The 17,578-nt window shown below is 45.6% G+C and overlaps 1 protein-coding gene across 1 annotated transcript in view; it reads left to right on the forward strand.

Annotated features, from left to right (window-relative positions):
• The first annotated feature begins 12,233 nt into the window (after positions 1-12,233).
• EDA (ectodysplasin A) overlaps positions 12,234-17,578 on the forward strand; it is a 191,856-nt gene continuing 186,511 nt past the window's right edge. Inside the window, exon 1 of the mRNA XM_065411279.1 lies at positions 12,234-12,530. Coding sequence (XP_065267351.1) covers positions 12,234-12,530 — 297 coding nt within the window. The remainder of the gene's footprint in view (positions 12,531-17,578) is intronic.

Raw genomic sequence — 17,578 nt, forward strand, 5'->3', positions numbered from 1 at the left:
GACGGAGGAGGAGAAGGACCTCGGAGTCCTGGTTGATCGCAGGATGACTATGAGTCGGCAATGTGACGTGGCCGTGAAAAAAGCTAATGCGGTCTTGGGATGCATTAGGCGAGGTATTTCTAGTAGGGATAAGGAGGTGCTGCTTCCGTTATACAAGGCGCTGGTGAGACCTCATTTGGAGTACTGTGTGCAGTTCTGGTCTCCCATGTTTAAAAAGGATGAACTCAAATTGGAACGGGTACAGAGAAGGGCCACTAGGATGATCAGAGGAATGGAAAACCTGTCGTATGAAAGGAGACTCGAGGAGCTCGGTTTGTTTACCCTAACCAAAAGGAGGCTGAGGGGGGATATGATTGCTCTCTTTAAATATATCAGAGGGATAAATACCAGGGAGGGAGAGGAATTATTTCAGCTTAGTACTAATGTGGACACGAGAACAAATGGATATAAACTGGCCGTCGGGAAGTTTAGGCTTGAAATTAGACGACGGTTTCTAACCGTCAGAGGGGTGAAGTTCTGGAATAGCCTTCCGAGGGAAACGGTGGGGGCGAAAGACCTCTCTGGCTTTAAGATTAAGCTTGATAAGTTTATGGAGGGGATAGTTTGATGGGATAACATGATTTTCGTCAATAAGTCAATAACGTGCCATCGCTGGTAATTAGTATCAATGGTCAATGTGGGTCTGGCTGGAGAATCTTGCCCGCATGCTCGGGGTTCTGCTGATCGCCATATTTGGGGTCGGGAAGGAATTTTCCTCCAGGGTAGATTGGCAGAGGCCCTGGAGGTTTTTGCCTTCCTCCGCAGCATGGGGCAGGGGTCGCTTGCTGGAGGATTCTCTGCGACTTGAAGTCTTTAAATCATGATTTGGGGACTTCAACAGCTGAGTCAAGGGAGAGAATTATTCCAGGAGTGGGTGGGTCAGATTTTGTGGCCTGCATCATGCGGGAGGTCAGACTAGATGATCATAATGGTCCCTTCTGACCTTAAAGTCTATGAGTCTATGAGGACAGAGGGCATGTGAACAAGGGGGGCACATGTAATCACATGTGGATGCATAGCTTTCCAAACATAGTGATTATTTTTGACAAGGGAAAGGAGGGAATGTTGACACTGAAAGGCTGCATGGGCAGTTGGAAGCCTGAATGCTTCTGTGGCAACTGGGGAGAAGAAGAGAATGGAGTGAAAGCAGTAGGAAATCCTGAGTGGGAGAGGCAGGGAACAGGCTAGGAGAAAAGATTAATTGGGAGCTGAAGAATTGTCAGGAATATGAGTGGAAAAGGGGAAAAGAGGAGTGAAAGGATTCAACCAAACCTATGAGAATGAGAGAAGAATGCAGCTTGGGTGCAGCATATGTGATCCACTGCTCAATATGTACTGAGTGTCTCCCTCTGCCAGATCCACAGAGGGTCTGTTACAGCTTTACCCTTAAAATCCTGCATCCTTAGCTAACGCTATAGAGGCTCGTGCTTTTAGGTCTGGAGATCCCTGGTTCAATCTCTGGGATCAGCAAATATGGCACATGTGCACAGAGGCATCATATCATGGAGTATGAAAGGTTGGAGCGCTTGTGGCTGTGACAGGATATGCCCCTGTGTTCACACCCTACATGCTATTGTAATAATGTTTGTACAAGGTATGCTTTATGAGGTATCACTTAAAACTCATAATTTGCTGCTGAGTAATATCATGGCAGAATGCACGTAGCAGTGTTGTATGTGAAGTTATAAACATAAACTGAAATTAGGACTAAAAGTATGTTTTCCAGATAAATGTGGGCAGTGGCCAAGCAAGTTCCTCAGACACAAAGGGCAAGCTGACACCTCAGCCAAATGTAAACAAGGCTGATGGACCATTACCTGCTGAGTGGCCATACTTTGGCAGGAAAGGGGGCAGGGGCAAAAATCTACATTTTAGCAAAGAAACAGCATGGGGTTTTCTTCCACACAGACTACCTGCCTGTCTCGTTGCTGCCAGCTGAAAATGTTTTTCAAGAGGAGGATTGAACCTATAAAAAGCAGGTTTCAGAGTAGCAGCCGTGTTAGTCTGTATCCACAAAAAGAACAGGAGTACTTGTGGCACCTTAGAGACTAACAAATGTATTTGAGCATAAGCTTTCGTGGGCTAAAACCCACTTCATCAGATGCATGCAGTGGAAAATACAGTAGGAGGATATATATATACACACAGAGAGAACATGAAACAATGGGTGTTACCATACACACTAGAGTGATCAGTTAAGGTGAGCTATTACCAGCAGGGGAGAAAAAAAACTTTTTGTAGTGGTAACCAAAATGGCCCATTTCCAGCAATTGACAAGAAGGTGTGAGGAACAAACAGTAGGGGGGAAGAATAAAAAGCAGGACACCCCAAGACACCCTTGCTTTCCCTGCCAATCACATTCATTGCACCTGAAGAGGCAAAGGAAGCCGCTCTTGGATTCTGAGCGAGGGGTCCTGACTTGAAGAGTTTGGTCAGTAAGACTGCTGAAAGCATGTGGTGAGAAAACTTTGTTTTGAATCTTATATAGTTTGTTAAGTTAGGCACTAGTAAAACATTTTATCTGCATTTTTCTTGCAAACCATTTCTGAGTTTTATGCCTCATTACTTGTACTGACTTAAAATCTCTCTTTGTAGTTAATAAGATTGTTTTATCTCATCCAAAGTGTTTAAACTGAAGTGTTTGGATAATTGCATTTGGGGTAACAAGTAGTGTGTATATTATTCCTGTAAAGGCATAATGGACTTAATATATTTATACTGTCTAGAAGAGGGCTGGGCACTACAGGACATACGTTTCTGCAGGGAAATCTGAGACTAAAGCCTTGTCTACACTGCCACTTTACAGCACTGCAACTTTCTCCCTCAGGGGTGTGAAAAAACACCCCCCTGAGTGCTGCAAGTTTCAGCTCTGTAATGTGGCAGTGTAGAGAGTGCACCAGTGCTGGGAGCTACTCCAGCTGGGAGAGCTGCAGCAGCTCTCCCAGCGCTGGTGCCGTGACTACACAGCCACGTTAAAGTGCTGCCACGGTAGCACTGCTGCGGCAATGCTGCCGCAGCAGCACTTTAATGTTGCTAGCGAAGACATACTCTGTGATGTGTGGTAATCTTTAAAACTGATAAGAGCCAAGGTGTGGCTGGCTGGCTGAGGCACATGCAGACATAGCTGGGAGTGACTTACACGCTGGAGGCTGTTTGTGAGCGGTCCAGGTTGGAGGCTACAACAGCACAGCATTGTAAAGGGCATGCCAGGTTACAAGGATGACACAGCTAGGTTACAGGGCAAGGATGACACAGCTACTCATTGGTCTGGATTTTACTGGTATGTCACAGTGGCTATGGGGCAGTCACTCTAGAAATACTGATTTCATTTCTAGGCCCCTTATTACCAGAAAGATATTGACAAATTGAAGGAAGTTCACAGAAAAAGCATGTGGGCGAGGGACTGACTACTGATAGAGGATTAAAAGAGTTACCCAAGCTAGACAGGTTTCAGAGTGGTAGCCATGTTAGTCTGTATCAGCAAAAAGAATGAGGAGTACTTGTGGCACCTTAGAGACTAACAAATTTGTTTGGGCATAAGCTTTTGTGGGCTAAAACCCACTTCATCGGATGCATGCAGTGGAAAATACAGTAGGAAGATATATAGATAGATAGATAGATAGATAGATACACAGAGACCTGAAAAAAATGGGTGTTGCCATGCCAACTATAACGAGACTAATCAATTAACATGGGCTATTATCAGCAGGAGAAAAAAAACTTTTTTAGTGATAATCAGGATGGCCCATTTCCAACAGTTGACAAGAAGGTGTGAGTGACAAGTGGGGGGGGGGGGAAATTAGCATGGGGAAATAGTTTTACTTTGTGTAATGACCCATCCACTCCCAGTCTTTATTCAAGCCTAATTTAATGGTGTCCAGTTTGCAAATTAATTCCAATTCAGCAGTTTCTCGTTGGAGTCTGTTTTTGAAGTTTTTTTGTTGGAGTATTGCGACTTTTAGGTTTGTAATTGAGTGACCAGGGAGGCTGAAGTGTTCTCCAACTGGTTTTTGAATGTTATAATTCTTGACGTCTGATTTGTGTCCATTTATTCTTTTGCGTAGAGACTGTCCGGTTTGGCCAATGTACATGGCTGAGGGGCATTGCTGGCACATGACAGATTTAAGTGAAGCTGGAGTGAGGATTTAACAGTCTGCAAATATCTGAAAGATGACAACAGCAAGGAGGGAAATGAACAATCTATGGTGGTACACAAGATTGCAGCTGGAAGGAAAGGGATGGAATTAATAGCAGGAGAGTTACATCAGGGATACATCTCACTCACAGAAAGTTATCAGGCTGTGCAATTGCCTCCTAAGGGAAAGGATGGAAAGCCCTATTACTTGGGATGTTAAAAACTAGTGGAGAAACCATTATTAATTTTACAATACGTTACAATTCTGCATTGGTGCCTAGAGGAAGGGATAGACTAAATGACCTAATAGCGCTTTTCTGACTCTAACAATCTTATTGTTATTGTAGAGAAAAAGACTGTAAAATAACCCTGAAAAAGGTCATTGAGCTCCTGGCTACTCTTTGTCATGCTAGGGAGTGGATATGCTGGGGGTGAATTACAACTTCACCCATCTTTTGTTTAAAAAGGAAAATAAAAAACTCTTTCCTGCCCCCTAAGTTATTGTTGCTAGTGGCTGAATCCTGATATTACCAAGCCTGTTGAATGTGCATTTGGTAGATTGAAGGGGTGCTGGAGAAGTCTAATGAGAAGGCTTGATTTCATGGGCTAAATATTCCTATTGTTGTTGCTTCATGTTGTATCTTACATAATATTTGTGAAGTAAACAGGGAGATGTTACCAGACTGTTGGCTGATTTTGAACAGCCAGACACAAGGGCAATTACAAGAGCACAGTGAGGTGCTATACAACTGAGGGAGGCCTTGGGAGCACATTTTGACAGAGCACCATAATTGCATAATGTGCTTCTTTGTGTTGTGTCACGTCATGATTAAACTGTAATGTGCTTGTGTATGAACCATAACTGAATTGCCAGCATACTGTATGAATCTTCAGAAGGAATACTGATTTGGGGGGCTGTTTTGTGAATCAAAATAAATACATTTTAGAGATCCACTAGGAGCAATAAAAAGACTTTAAAAAACCATTTAAAACCATTTTTAAAAGTGCAAGGTGCTGTGCTTTCCTGCATTGGTCACAGGTCATTCTATGTATATTGACAGAAGTTCTTGTTTTCCACTGGGGTTGAGTGGAAGAGATAGTGTGGCACACTGTGCTGGCATCTTGGAGGTTATATTGGACAGGGTCTGGAAACATGGTATTGTCTGTTCAATGGAATGGCTGCTTGGATAAAAGTCTTTTGGAGTTTGGCTCCATAATGCTTTGCAGCATTTGCATTTGCTGTCTCAGGAGCATTTGCTGGACTTCCCTACATATCTCTCAGTCCTTCTGCCCGTCATCAACATGTGCTCCATCCACTGTCTTGTCTCATGGACCCTAAACTCGGGGGTCCTGTAGAGATCTGAGAACATATCCATTTCTTCTTCCTCATCAAGGTCAGCTGATGTGGAAGGGGTACTTCTCAAGGATACCCCAGTTGATGCCACTGATAACAAGATAAATAGACATTGTTAGATTCAAACCTTGCTGGAGTGAAAAAGATAAAAACACCCTAAAAAAGTTCCCATAAAGATATTAATAAAAGTCTGAAGTGGATCAGACTAGTTTCAGGACAGCTAGCTTTTAGTTCAGCCAGTCCCAGTACGGTGAGTATATTCTGGGCACTGAGTCTCCTCGATGCTAAAACAATATAACTTTTGAAAATCTGTAGTGTTGGGAGTTATCTGCCATCTGTACCCGGCAACACTTGCAGAGAGAGTGCAGTAAATATTAAGAACATCAGAACGGCCATACCCTGATCTCTAAAGATATTTACGTAGTGGTCCGCTCAGGGTTGCAAGACCTAAGGCCCAGCCTGTCACTTTGCTATCTATATTACAAAGTTCCAGATTTTTAAAGGTATTTAGGAGTTGCTGCGCTCAGCATTGCAACACCTAACTAATTTAGGAGCCTAAATCCAGGGCCGGCTCTAGGCACAAGCGTTCCAAGCATGTGCTTGGGGCGGCACTTTTCAAGGGGCAGCATTCAGGCTCCTTGGGGTGGCACTTTTCAAGGGGCGGCAGTCCAGCCTTTTTTTTTTTTTGCTTGCTCCAAAAAACCAGGAGCCAGCCCTGCCTAAATCTCATTTTAAAAAGTGATTTAGACATAGGAGCCAAAATCCTATTGAAAGTTGATGGGATTTAGGTTCCTAAGTGCCTAAAGTACTTTTGAAAATGAGATTTAGACTCCTAAATTAGTTAGGTGTTGCAATGCTGCGTGCAACAATGCCTAAATAGCTTTAAATATCTGGGCCCTAACTCCTGAAGTCATGTAACTACGTCAGCTGTACTGGGAATCCCAAGCCAAAAAATGAGTGGCTTAAAAATTATGAGGGTTTTTTTTTAATTATAACTTTTAGTTCTTTTTCTTTGCCTTTTGCTTTTGGAGTCATTACAGTACTTTGAGGGTTACATTTTCAAGCTTTTCTCCACAACCATGAGGATTGGCAACTTTTCTTCTTTTCTTAAATGAAAGTGAGATTTTTCTAATGTGATCCCATGCCTCAGGAGCTGGAATTTAAGAGAAACCCAAATATCCAGAGAGCTGACAACACTCAGTTTTTTTAAGTAAGTTTCTAATCCTTGTGATAATAAGTAACATTTAAAATGTTACCTGGTGTTGCAGATGCAGTGATGTCTGCTTGAGTCTGCAAAGTGGGGCTGCCAAGTGATTAAAAAAATTAATCACAATTAATCACGCGATTTAAAAAATTAATTGTGATTAATCGCATGATTAATTGCACTGTTAAACAATAATAGAATATCATTTGGCTGTTTTCTACATTTTAAAAAATATTGATTTCAGTTACAACACAGAATACAAAGTGTACAGTGCTCACTTTATATTTATTTTTATTACAAATATTTGCACTGTAAAAACAAAAGAAATAGTATTTTTCAATTCACCTAACACAAGTACTGTAGTGAAATCTCCTTATCATGAAAGTTGAACTTACATATATAGAATTATGTACCAAAAATTGCATTCAAAAACAAAACAATGTAAAACTTTAGAGCCTGCAAGTCCACTCAGTCCTACTTCTTGTTCAGCCAATCGCTCAGACAAACAAGCTTGTTTACATTTGTAGGAGATAATGCTTCCTGCTTCTTGTTTACAATGTCACCTGAAAGTGAGAATAGGCATTCGCATGGCACTGTTGTAGTCGACGTTGCAAGACATTTACGTGCCAGATGCACTAAAGATAGGGTTACCATATTTGTACACTGAAAAAGGAGGACACTCCACGGGGCCCCTGGCCCCGCCCCAACTCCGCCCCTTCCCCGCCCCCATTCCAACCCCTTCCCCACCCAAAGTCCCTGTCCCAACTCTGCCCCCTCTCTGCCCTATTGGCCCCCTTCCCCAAATCCCAGCCCCACCTCCTCCCCTGAGCTCGCCACATTCCCCCCCCCTCGCAGCCACCCGAAACAGCCGCTTCCTCCCCGGGCTCCCACCACTCTCCAGTCCCTGCGCCCCTGGCCGGGCGCTTCCCCCGCGCAGCAGCAGCCGGAGCCGGGGGGCGGGAAGTTGCTTCGGGCCCCGGGCCTGCCCCCGAGCTGGGCATCCCAGCCCCAGCACGCTCCCACCTGCTAGGCTGCACCCCAGCCGCAGGCTCCCTCTCTGGCCAGGCTGGAGCAGAGAAGTGCTGCGTGCATGGCCCAGGCCTTACCCCCGGGCTCAGGGGAGCTTCCACCCCGCTCCCATCCGGACTCGGCGAGGCTGCGGCAGCTCAGGCCGGGTGGCTGCGGGAGGCGCTGCAACGCGGGCCCTTCCCGGGTGGGTGAGCTCAGGCTCCCGGGAGCCGCCACCGCGCGCCGAGAAACTTCTCCCAGTGCCGGGACCCAGCAGCGGCTCCGCGGGGGGGGAGGCAGCCCCGGCTGCACGGACCGCTGGCGGGGGACTCCTTGCATGGCCGGGACGGAGGGGGGAGACTGAGGCTCTGCCAGAGCCGCGGGGAATGCTCAGAGGAGGGAGAAGCGGCCACGGGTCCCCTGCAGCTGCCTGCAGAGACGCCACCGTGGGCGCGGGGTTGCAGCAGCACGGGGGGAGGGGGTTTGCAATCCGCAGGCTGAAGCGAGCTGACACCCCAAGGGAAGAGGGGGCAGTGCGTAGGGTTATCATACCTCCGTATTTTCCAGACATTTATATATATTTAAAAAATCCTCCCGGACGGTGATTAACAACTAAAAAGCAGGACATGTCCGGGAAAATACGGACGTATGGTAACCCTACTAAAGATTCATATGTCCCTTCATGCTTCAGCCACCATTCCAGAGGACACGCATCCATGTTGATGACGGGTTCTGCTTGATAACGATCCAAAGCAGTGTGGACTGACGCATGTTCATTTTCATCATCTGAATCAGATGCCACCTGTAGAAGGTTGATTTTCTTTTTTGGTGGTTTGGGTTCTGTAGTTTCCGCCTCAGAGTGTTGCTCTTTTAAGACTTTTGAAAGCATGCTCCATACCTTGTCCCTCTCAGATTCTGGAAAGCACTTCAGATTTTTAAACCTTGGTTCGAGTGCTGTAGCCATCTATAGAAATCTCACATTGGTACCTTCTTTGCGTTTTTGTCAAATCTGCAGTGAAAGTGTTCTTAAAACGAACAACATGTGCTGGGTCATCATCTGAGACTGCTATAACATGAAATATATGGCAGAATACGGGTAAATCAAAGCAGGAGACATAAAATTCTCCTCCAAGGAGTTCAGTCGCTAAGTAATTAACACATTATTTTTTTAATGAGCATCATCAGCATGGAAGCATGTCCTCTGGAATGGTGGCCGAAGCATGAAGGGGCATACGAATGTTTAGCATATATGGCACGTAAATACCTTGCAATGCCGGTTACAAAAGTGCCATGCGAATGCCTATTCTCACTTTCAGGTGACATTGTAAATAAGAAGTGGGCAGCACTATCTCCTGTAAATGTAAACAAACTTGTTTCTCTTAGCAATTGGCTGAACAAGAAGTAGGACTGAGTGGACTTGTAGGCTCTAAAGTTTTACTTTGTTTTGTTTTTGAGTTCATTTATGTAACAAAAAAATTCTACATTTGTAAGTTGCACTTTCATGATAAAGAGATGGCACTACAGTACTTGTATGAGGTAAATTGAAAAATACTATTTCTTTTGTTTATCATTTTTACAGTGCAAATATTGTAATAAAAATAATATAATGTGAGCACTGTACACTTTGTATTCTGTGTTGCAATTGAAATCAAAATATTTATTTTAAAATATAGGAAAACATCCAAAATATTTAATACATTTAAATTGGTATTATATTGTTTAACAGTGTGATTAATACTGCGATTAATCACAATTAATTTTTTGGAGTTAATTGAGTGAGTTAATTGCGACAGCCTTACTGGAAAGAGCTTGAAACAGTAGCTGTAAGAGAGACAAACTGTTCCATGAATCTTAATAGCCCCCTTCCAACACCACCCCAGCAGCAAACTCTGTGGCAGGAGTGTGAAAATGCATGCTTACCCAAGGACGGTGAGTTATATGGGCCTGTGGTGCCTGTGTGCCAGCAAATTCAGGGCAGTGGGGCCCAGCTCCACCAATGTTTGGGGCCGGGTCGCTCTCCCAGCCCCACCTGCCGCCCTGCCTACCACCTCCACGTGCTTCCCCCGGAGTGTCCCCCGTCCCTGCCTACCACCTCCATGTGCTTCCCCTGGCCCCACCTGCTGCCCCAGCGCACCTCCCTTGGAGCGTCCCTGGCTGTGCCCTGGGCAGCGGGTGGCTGCCCTGCAACTCTGTGCTGTACTCCCTTGCCAGCTGCTGCCAGCTACAAAAGGGAGTGGTGCTGGCAGCAGGCTGACGCGGCACCTGCGGAGGGAGGAGGCATACATGTGATGGCAGCCCTTTCCCCCCCGCCCCGGCACCCACCACTGGGGAGGCGAGGGGTCTTCCTGGACCTGAGAGGGGCCCAGCCCCTAGGAGCACGTGCAATGACAGTGGTGCAGGGTGAGGGTGCTGCCCGGGAGGTGAGGGGGCGGAGAGGACTGGGGGGAATGTGGTGACCAACTCTCTGGCCCCAGCCCTGGGGCAGCCTGCCTGCACCCCAAACTCCTCATCCCCAGCCCCTCCTTATCCCAGAGCTCACACCCCCAGCCAGAGCCCTCAATCCTGTGCACCCCAACCATCTACCCTAGCCCTGAGCCCCTTCCATATCCCAAACCTCTCTTCCCAAGTCAGAGCCCTCATCCCCCCCCACACTCCAACCCTCTGCCCTAGCCCTGAGCCCCTCACCCCCAGCCAGAGCCCTCATCCCCCCCCCCCCCCCCACACACACACATTATGCAATATAGGGAAACTGTTAAACGCTTACTGTTTCCAGTCCATTTTTACACTATTTTAAAAAATATATATTGACTTACAAGGTGGGGGGGGTGGGGGGAGACTTGGACCCAGGGCCGGCTCTGGCTTTTTTGCCGCCGCAGGCAAAAAAGCCTCCGGCCGCCCCACCCACCCCCAGCGCGGCAGGGGAGGGCGCGGGGGGGGAGGGCGGCCGGAGCCCCGGGGGGAGGGCAGCGAGCCCCAGCCGGGGCTCCACTCTCCCCGGCGGCCGGGGGGAGGACGCCGGGGGGGGAGGGCGGCCGGAGCCCTGGGAGGAGGGCGGAGTGCCCGGCCGGGGCTCCACTCTCCCCGGCGGCCAGAGCGCCGGGGGGAGGGTGGAGTGCCCGGCCGGGGCTCCGCTCTCCCCGGCAGCCGGGGGGAGGGCGCTGGGGGGGAGGGCGGCCGGAGCCGTGGGAGGAGGGCGGAGTGCCCGGCCGGGGCTCCGCTCTCCCCGGCGGCCGGAGCCAGAGCACCGCACCGCCCCCCTCCAGGTGCCGCCCCAAGCACAAGCTTGGTGGGCTGGTGCCTGGAGCCGGCCCTGCTTGGACCCATTCTGGGCACCACCAAAAATTATACAAACCTGCCGCCCCTGTGCTTACCCATGCACATAGATATGTCTTGACTGCTGAAGGTAAGTACTGGCACCCTCTCTGCTGCTATCTCTGTCTCTCTCACCTGCTGCTGTCCCTGCAGGTCCCCTCTAGCCACTACTCCTGGAGGGTGGGCTCCATGCTGCTAAATCATGCTATCTTTCGGCAGTGCTACCAATAAGGTGATCTTTGTCTGATCTTAACAAAGAGCATATTTCATCTTTGCTTTATATTTTTATTGCTTTGCATCCTAAGCTTCAGTTCATTTCTTCCTAAGACTTGCTTATTTGGACAAGGTGATCTGCATCTTTACCTGACATTGACTGTGATGTAATTCCAAAAGGAAATAACATTTGGAGGGGCAACTACAGCTGTTGGCAGTATTCTTCCAGCCTATGTCTTTATATTACTCAACATATCTCACAGTGGGAAATTAAAGCTATGGGAAGTCTTTTGTGGCAAGTATGTGTGCCTGGTCTATAGGGAAAAACCTTTAGAGCAGTGCTGTGATCCTCTGTTTGTTACTCCAGGCCCTTCATCATGCCTTAGATAGCATCCTAATTCAGAGCTCCCTTAGCACCAACATTCCATATTTTGCCACCATTCATTGTCTGATTTACTATTAGTAGTAATATGTATATTCTCAGACAAAAATCTCCTGATGATTGAAAGAACGTATCAGTGATTGACTGTAAAAACTTACAATATTTTTTAATTGCCACCATGTCAGCAGGGGGCGCTAAGCAGGGAGTTAGGTCTCTGTTTTTGAGGGGGGACTCCTGGGTTCTAGGCTGTACCCTGTGCTCCTAGGCAGATTCCTCTCCCCGGGATAATGGGGATGAGATAAAGGCAAATCTAAGCCGCCAGAGCCCAACCGCCAGGGAAGAGTTAAATAGAGGCCTGGCGAGGTAAGGCGGAGTCCCCTAGCTGCCCCGCCTCCAGGCCTTGTCTGGACAAGGAGCCAGGCGTGTCGGAGGCCGTGGCGGCTCCTCCCCTGCGGGCTCCTCCCCCCGGCCGGGCGCTTCATGCGGCTGTTCTGGCCGCGGCTCCGGCTTGGGGTTCCTCGGGCGAGGATGGAGCAGTAGCCAATCCTCTTTTTCCTCGCAGGACTCGCCTGCGGTGGTACTGACCATGAGCTCCGAGCGTAGGGAGCAGGCGGCGCCCCGGTCTGACGGAGGTGGCTGCGCCTGTGGCCGCCGGGGCAGCGGCGGAGGCAGCTGGCGCCTCTTCCTGGGCTTCTTCGCGCTCTCGCTTGCGCTGCACCTCCTTACCCTGGGCTGCTACCTGGAGCTGCGTTCCGAGCTCCGCCGGGAGCGGGACCCCGATCCCACGCCTTCTCCCCGTCACGGGGGTACCGCGGTCGCCCCGGGCTCCTCTGGCTCGGCCCGCCTGCAGCGCTTCGCCGAACCCACGGACCGCCGCCAGCAGGTGAGTCACGGGCACTGGGGAACAATGGGGTGACTCTGGATCTTGGAGGTACTAGGAGTGTGAGCGTGGGGGCGGCTTTGCGGGGTATGCGAGTGGACAGGGCAAGTGTCTGCACTCCTTAGACAGCCGGCGTTTTTGCAGCTGCTCTTCAGGGCTGATCGAGTCTGTCTTGGAGACAGGTGAGGGTGGCTGGGCATTGGGGAGAACGTCCTGCTGCTTGGCATGCTCCCTTCTCGATCACTGTGAAACAAATTCTCTGTCTTGAAGAATTTCTTCGTCTCCCCAGCATGATGTTAATGTCACCTAATACTAACGCTGGGGCTTCTGTTTCACCTGCAAGAGTGAATTCCATCAAGTCCATCGCCCGTGTTAGGGCTTTTAACACAGGCTTGGTACAACCTGTTTGGAAAGGTGAGTCTGGTCCTTCTCTCCTTCCTCGAAGCAACAGACTTAAGAACATGATGGCTTGTGGCTGCAACTTTGGAATATCATGCATGCCTCTTCTGGCCAGGTGGGTGCATGCTTTCATCATATTCAGATAGAGGACTATAAAGATAGTTTGACCAAACATTTCAGGGGTAGAGAATGCATGGGTGAGAGACCTTGTTGCTGTCTTGGATTAGTAGGAAGGAAAACCCTTGTCACCAATTACAGAAATTCTAAAAGTGTTTTATAATGCTATACACTCAACCTTTTTAGCCTTGTGAGGTTTTGTACTTCAGATGTATGTTTAGATGGACCTTTTCTCCCCTCCTCCCCGCCCCCTTCATCATTTTCTTTGTTGTGAATCTTGGCGATTTAGTACAATACAAGCCTGAAGGGATACTTCAAGTGACAATTGTCCTGATAAACATTAGAATCCTCCCCGATGCTCTTGCAACAATTTTCTTATCTCTGGCTTCTTCCAGACCTTTTTAGCAATTCAAGAAGCATTAACTTTATCACTCTCCCTTATGGTACTCAGTCTCATGAAAGTTGAATAGCTTTTAAAAAAAATAGTCTGATATCCTTCATAAGGGTCCTGATCACCTGTTTGATTTTTATACTCCAGGTACCTATACTTTCAAATACGAGATGGAAATTTAGGGAATTTTTTTTCTGTTTTCATATCGTTATTGATGTTAATCAACACTCTTATCACTTTTATTCACTTAAATCTAACACTTTTTTTTAAAATGAATTGAATGGTTTCATCTACAACTGCTGTTGAACCCTCTACTAACTTCTGTGGCTTTAAATTACACTTTCTATGACAAAATGTGTTTTCTCCACTGTATTCTGAAAGGTTGACACTAACAACTGGGGAAATTGACTATCTAGAGGGAAGGTGAAACTATAGAACTGACAAGACACACAACACTGTCAAACACACAGAGAAAACAAAGATTTTTACTTACCTTTTAAAATGCTGTAATCTTAGGTGTTAATTGTAACAATAGTATTTATGTAATCAGACAGAATAAACATTCTTTAACTGATTGTTCGCAAATTTTAACTGCTTAATTTTAAGGCGGAGATTATAGTTATATAATTCTCTTGCCTCCTCTCATATCACTTTTCTTGGATCCCTTTTTGTGTGCTGCTCTTTCCTCTTCTGGTTTGGGGTGTCTATTGCTTTTTTCCACTATTGAGCCAAAAGTGACATTTGGTTTTCAATAAGGATAGGGGAGGAGGGGCTGACTCTATGCTAATAGCTGCTGGCCTAACTGTCTGAAAGGTTGAGTGGGGGCAATAAACTGGATTCTTCTCTTGTTTTCCCTCCACCTTCATTTTTCATGCAACACCATTGGAGGAGGTGGAGTCTGAAGCCACTCTCCCTGTCCGGTACTGCCATAGACTGAGCGGAAATGGGGACTCAGGCTCCTGCTCATCACGTTCAGGTCATCACCCCATATGTGGAGTCACTCTATAAACAATGGCTAGTCAGTAAGGTTGGGGAAGGCAGCCTGCTTTTGTTTAGAATAATTCAATCCGTCCAGTTACTTGTCTTTAGAAGTGTATAATCCTACGATTGGAGGTGGAATGGTGGTCCCTGCTGAGCGTAAACTCCAGTGACACATTCTCCTTCCTGGGTGAAAAGCACAATTGTGGGTGAAGGGGTACTTGTAAAGAAAGCCATTGTGTAGCAAGCATAAAGTCCTGCCTCAGCCCATGTAGGAGTTATTACAGTTGCTTCCCTCCTCATTATAGAAATACACAGCCTTGAAAAATCCATGAATTTGGAATAAAAGTTTCCACTACTTGGCAGTTGACCGTAAACCATCGATCTCACTGTTCAAGTCTCAACAAGTCTGCAATTTTAATGTACTGTACATGAACCACAACTGATTATGGGAAACAGACTCTGTTGTAGCTACAAACAGTAAAAATAAGCTACCTATTGAACTCAAATAAAAACTATCGAGTTCTAACAGTTTTTCATTCTTTGTTAAGCCTTGTCAATGTAAAATTAATTGAAACTGACTATTTGATATATTAAATCTTTAGATTGCCTCGTACTGTATTCAGCTGTACAACATTACTCCTGCATGCTTGAAGTTCCTCAGGGGCCTTCATGCGAAATAAGATGACTCTTAAAAGCTATCCGACTGAACAAGTACCATGAAATAATAAAACAGTGATTCCACTTAACCAGATTAAGTAGTTAAACCATATGTGCTCTGTTGTATATGGATTTAAGGTAATTGATCAGTTTGGATACAGACTGAAGTCCAAATGTTGTCTGTGCAGTTGAATCACTCCAGGTAAGTTAATAGTCTAAATATGTTCATTCTTGTATAGCTGGGCAGTAGAACATTAAAATGCTTGATTGTGATGGAAATATTCTAAGTAATAATGAGAACATGCAAATGCCAATTTAAGGGACAGTATACTACACTTTTGTCCTTGAAATGCCTACCTGTAGGTAACTGAACAGTATGTGCATATTCAGAGCATGGTGCCTTTGACTATATGTGTAATTGATAATATTCAGGAATACTCTCACCTCCTTTTCACCTGTCTTTGTCTTTGCAAGGAGCTTGAAAAAAGATTACTTCAATCTTTGTGGGAAAATAGATAAATTTTAAGGCATGTAGTTTTATATTACATAAACTATTGTGGTTAGAGTGTGAGTAAAATTCTGTAATTAAAAATCAACACCAACTGTGCTAAGTAATACAAAATACACAATAAACTTCTTCATTATGATTAAGGTTTCCAGCTGCTTTATAAAACATAACATTAGCCCCATTTGAAAAGTTATGTTGTAACCAGAGTCCTATCTAGATATTATTATGAAATAATAATCCAAAATTATCAGAGGCACTGTAATATTTGTTAAAATTAAATACTATACACATCTCTGATATATCATTTGTTGCTTATATTCTTTTCTGTATGTCCAAATACCAATAGTAACTAGCAGCACCCTGTGAATGCCATCAGAAGAAAATAAAATTGAGCAGGCTATTAAAAAAAAAAAAAAATTAGTACTGTTTTAAAACTAACGTTATTCCACAGCATTTACAATAATCATTAGATATCAATCTCTAAACTAGTTTTAAATATGCATGATTTTACTTACAACATTCATAGTGCTAATAAATTAAAACAAAGTGTGCCATGAATATACAAGTATTTATAATCTATCACACTTAAAAACAACCAAACGGAAATCTTATTTCAACACAAATCTAGAGTGATTACAACTTGTATTGATTATTGAAGTCATTCAATCTGCTGTAAATGTGGACAATTTTGATTTTTTTTTTTAAATAGGTTTCCTGCATTTTTTTGGGAAGGAATCTGCAGCAATGGTCAGCATAGATATCTTCATTGGACAGAACAGGCTGTTGGCAGGAATCTTGTTTGGCTGAGCTCCAAAAAATGACCTCATGACAGGAGTGAGATTTGGCAGCTTAATAATTGTGCTTTCCTATCTCAGAGTGTAGTCAAACATGTAACTGCATTTAATTTCAGATACAAGGACGGCTCTTTCATGGCAAAGGTTGAGGAATTGCAGTTCCTAATTTTGTCCCAGTAGGTCCACTGTTGTTGCATCATCAGTTTAGCATCTAGGTCAGCAGTTTAGTAATGCTACTTTATCTTTAACTCTTAGATTGCTGCCATATTTGATGTTACATAGCGCACAGGTAGGTGTCCGATCTAAATTGGTACAATACAAGCAATCTGTTCAAATTAAATTGCTTGACTATAGAAATAGTTCAGTATCAATGCTGTATTTGAGTTTGACAGGCACTTCATGACTAAGTGCATTTTCAAAGAATGGAAAGCGGGTTGCATCACAGATGTAGGCTTAAGATCAGGGCCGGCTCCAGGGTTTTGGCCGCCCCAAGCAGCCCCCCTCCCCCCCCCCCCCCCCCCCAAAAAAAGTTGCGATCTGCGGCGGCAATTTGGCGGGAGGTCCTTTGCTCCCAGGCGGAGTGAGGGACTGTCCGCCGAATTGCTGCCGAATACCTGGACGTGCCGCCCCTCTCCGGAGCGGCCGCCCCAAGCACCTGCTTGACAAGCTGGTGCCTGGAGCCGGCCCTGCTTAAGATGCACTAATGTATTCTTCAAATGTATCTGAATTAATTTCTACAATATTTCATTGTAAAGAAGTCATTAATGTGGCATTTGAGCCCTGCAGCATGCACTCAAGGCTCAGTTACTTTGAGGGCTTATTTTGAGCAGTATCTTGAATTTTGCCTTTCTAGTTCCTGCATTTGCTGACACGCACTGTACAGTTCTAGAGTACAAATAGTTGCCTAATTTGGTTAAACATCACATCATAAGAAGGATCAGATTGACACTTGCATTACTATCTGTGCATGTTTTGGATTACTATTTGACTGAATACAAATACAGTGCACTCCATTTATAAGAATCACCCGCATATGGTGATCAAAACCACTGGGACAAAATCATTCCTATACCTAAAATATTCCATTTGTAAGAATCAACCGCTTGTAAGAATCAAATCATCCAGGACGGATGTGAGTCTTATAAAAGGAGTGCACACGGATTTTTACTTCTATAGAGTACAAAGAAGCCTGGGAAAGCTGGTA

The sequence above is a fragment of the Emys orbicularis genome, chromosome 9 (assembly GCF_028017835.1).
Source record: "Emys orbicularis isolate rEmyOrb1 chromosome 9, rEmyOrb1.hap1, whole genome shotgun sequence".
NCBI classification, from domain to species: Eukaryota; Metazoa; Chordata; order Testudines; family Emydidae; genus Emys; species Emys orbicularis.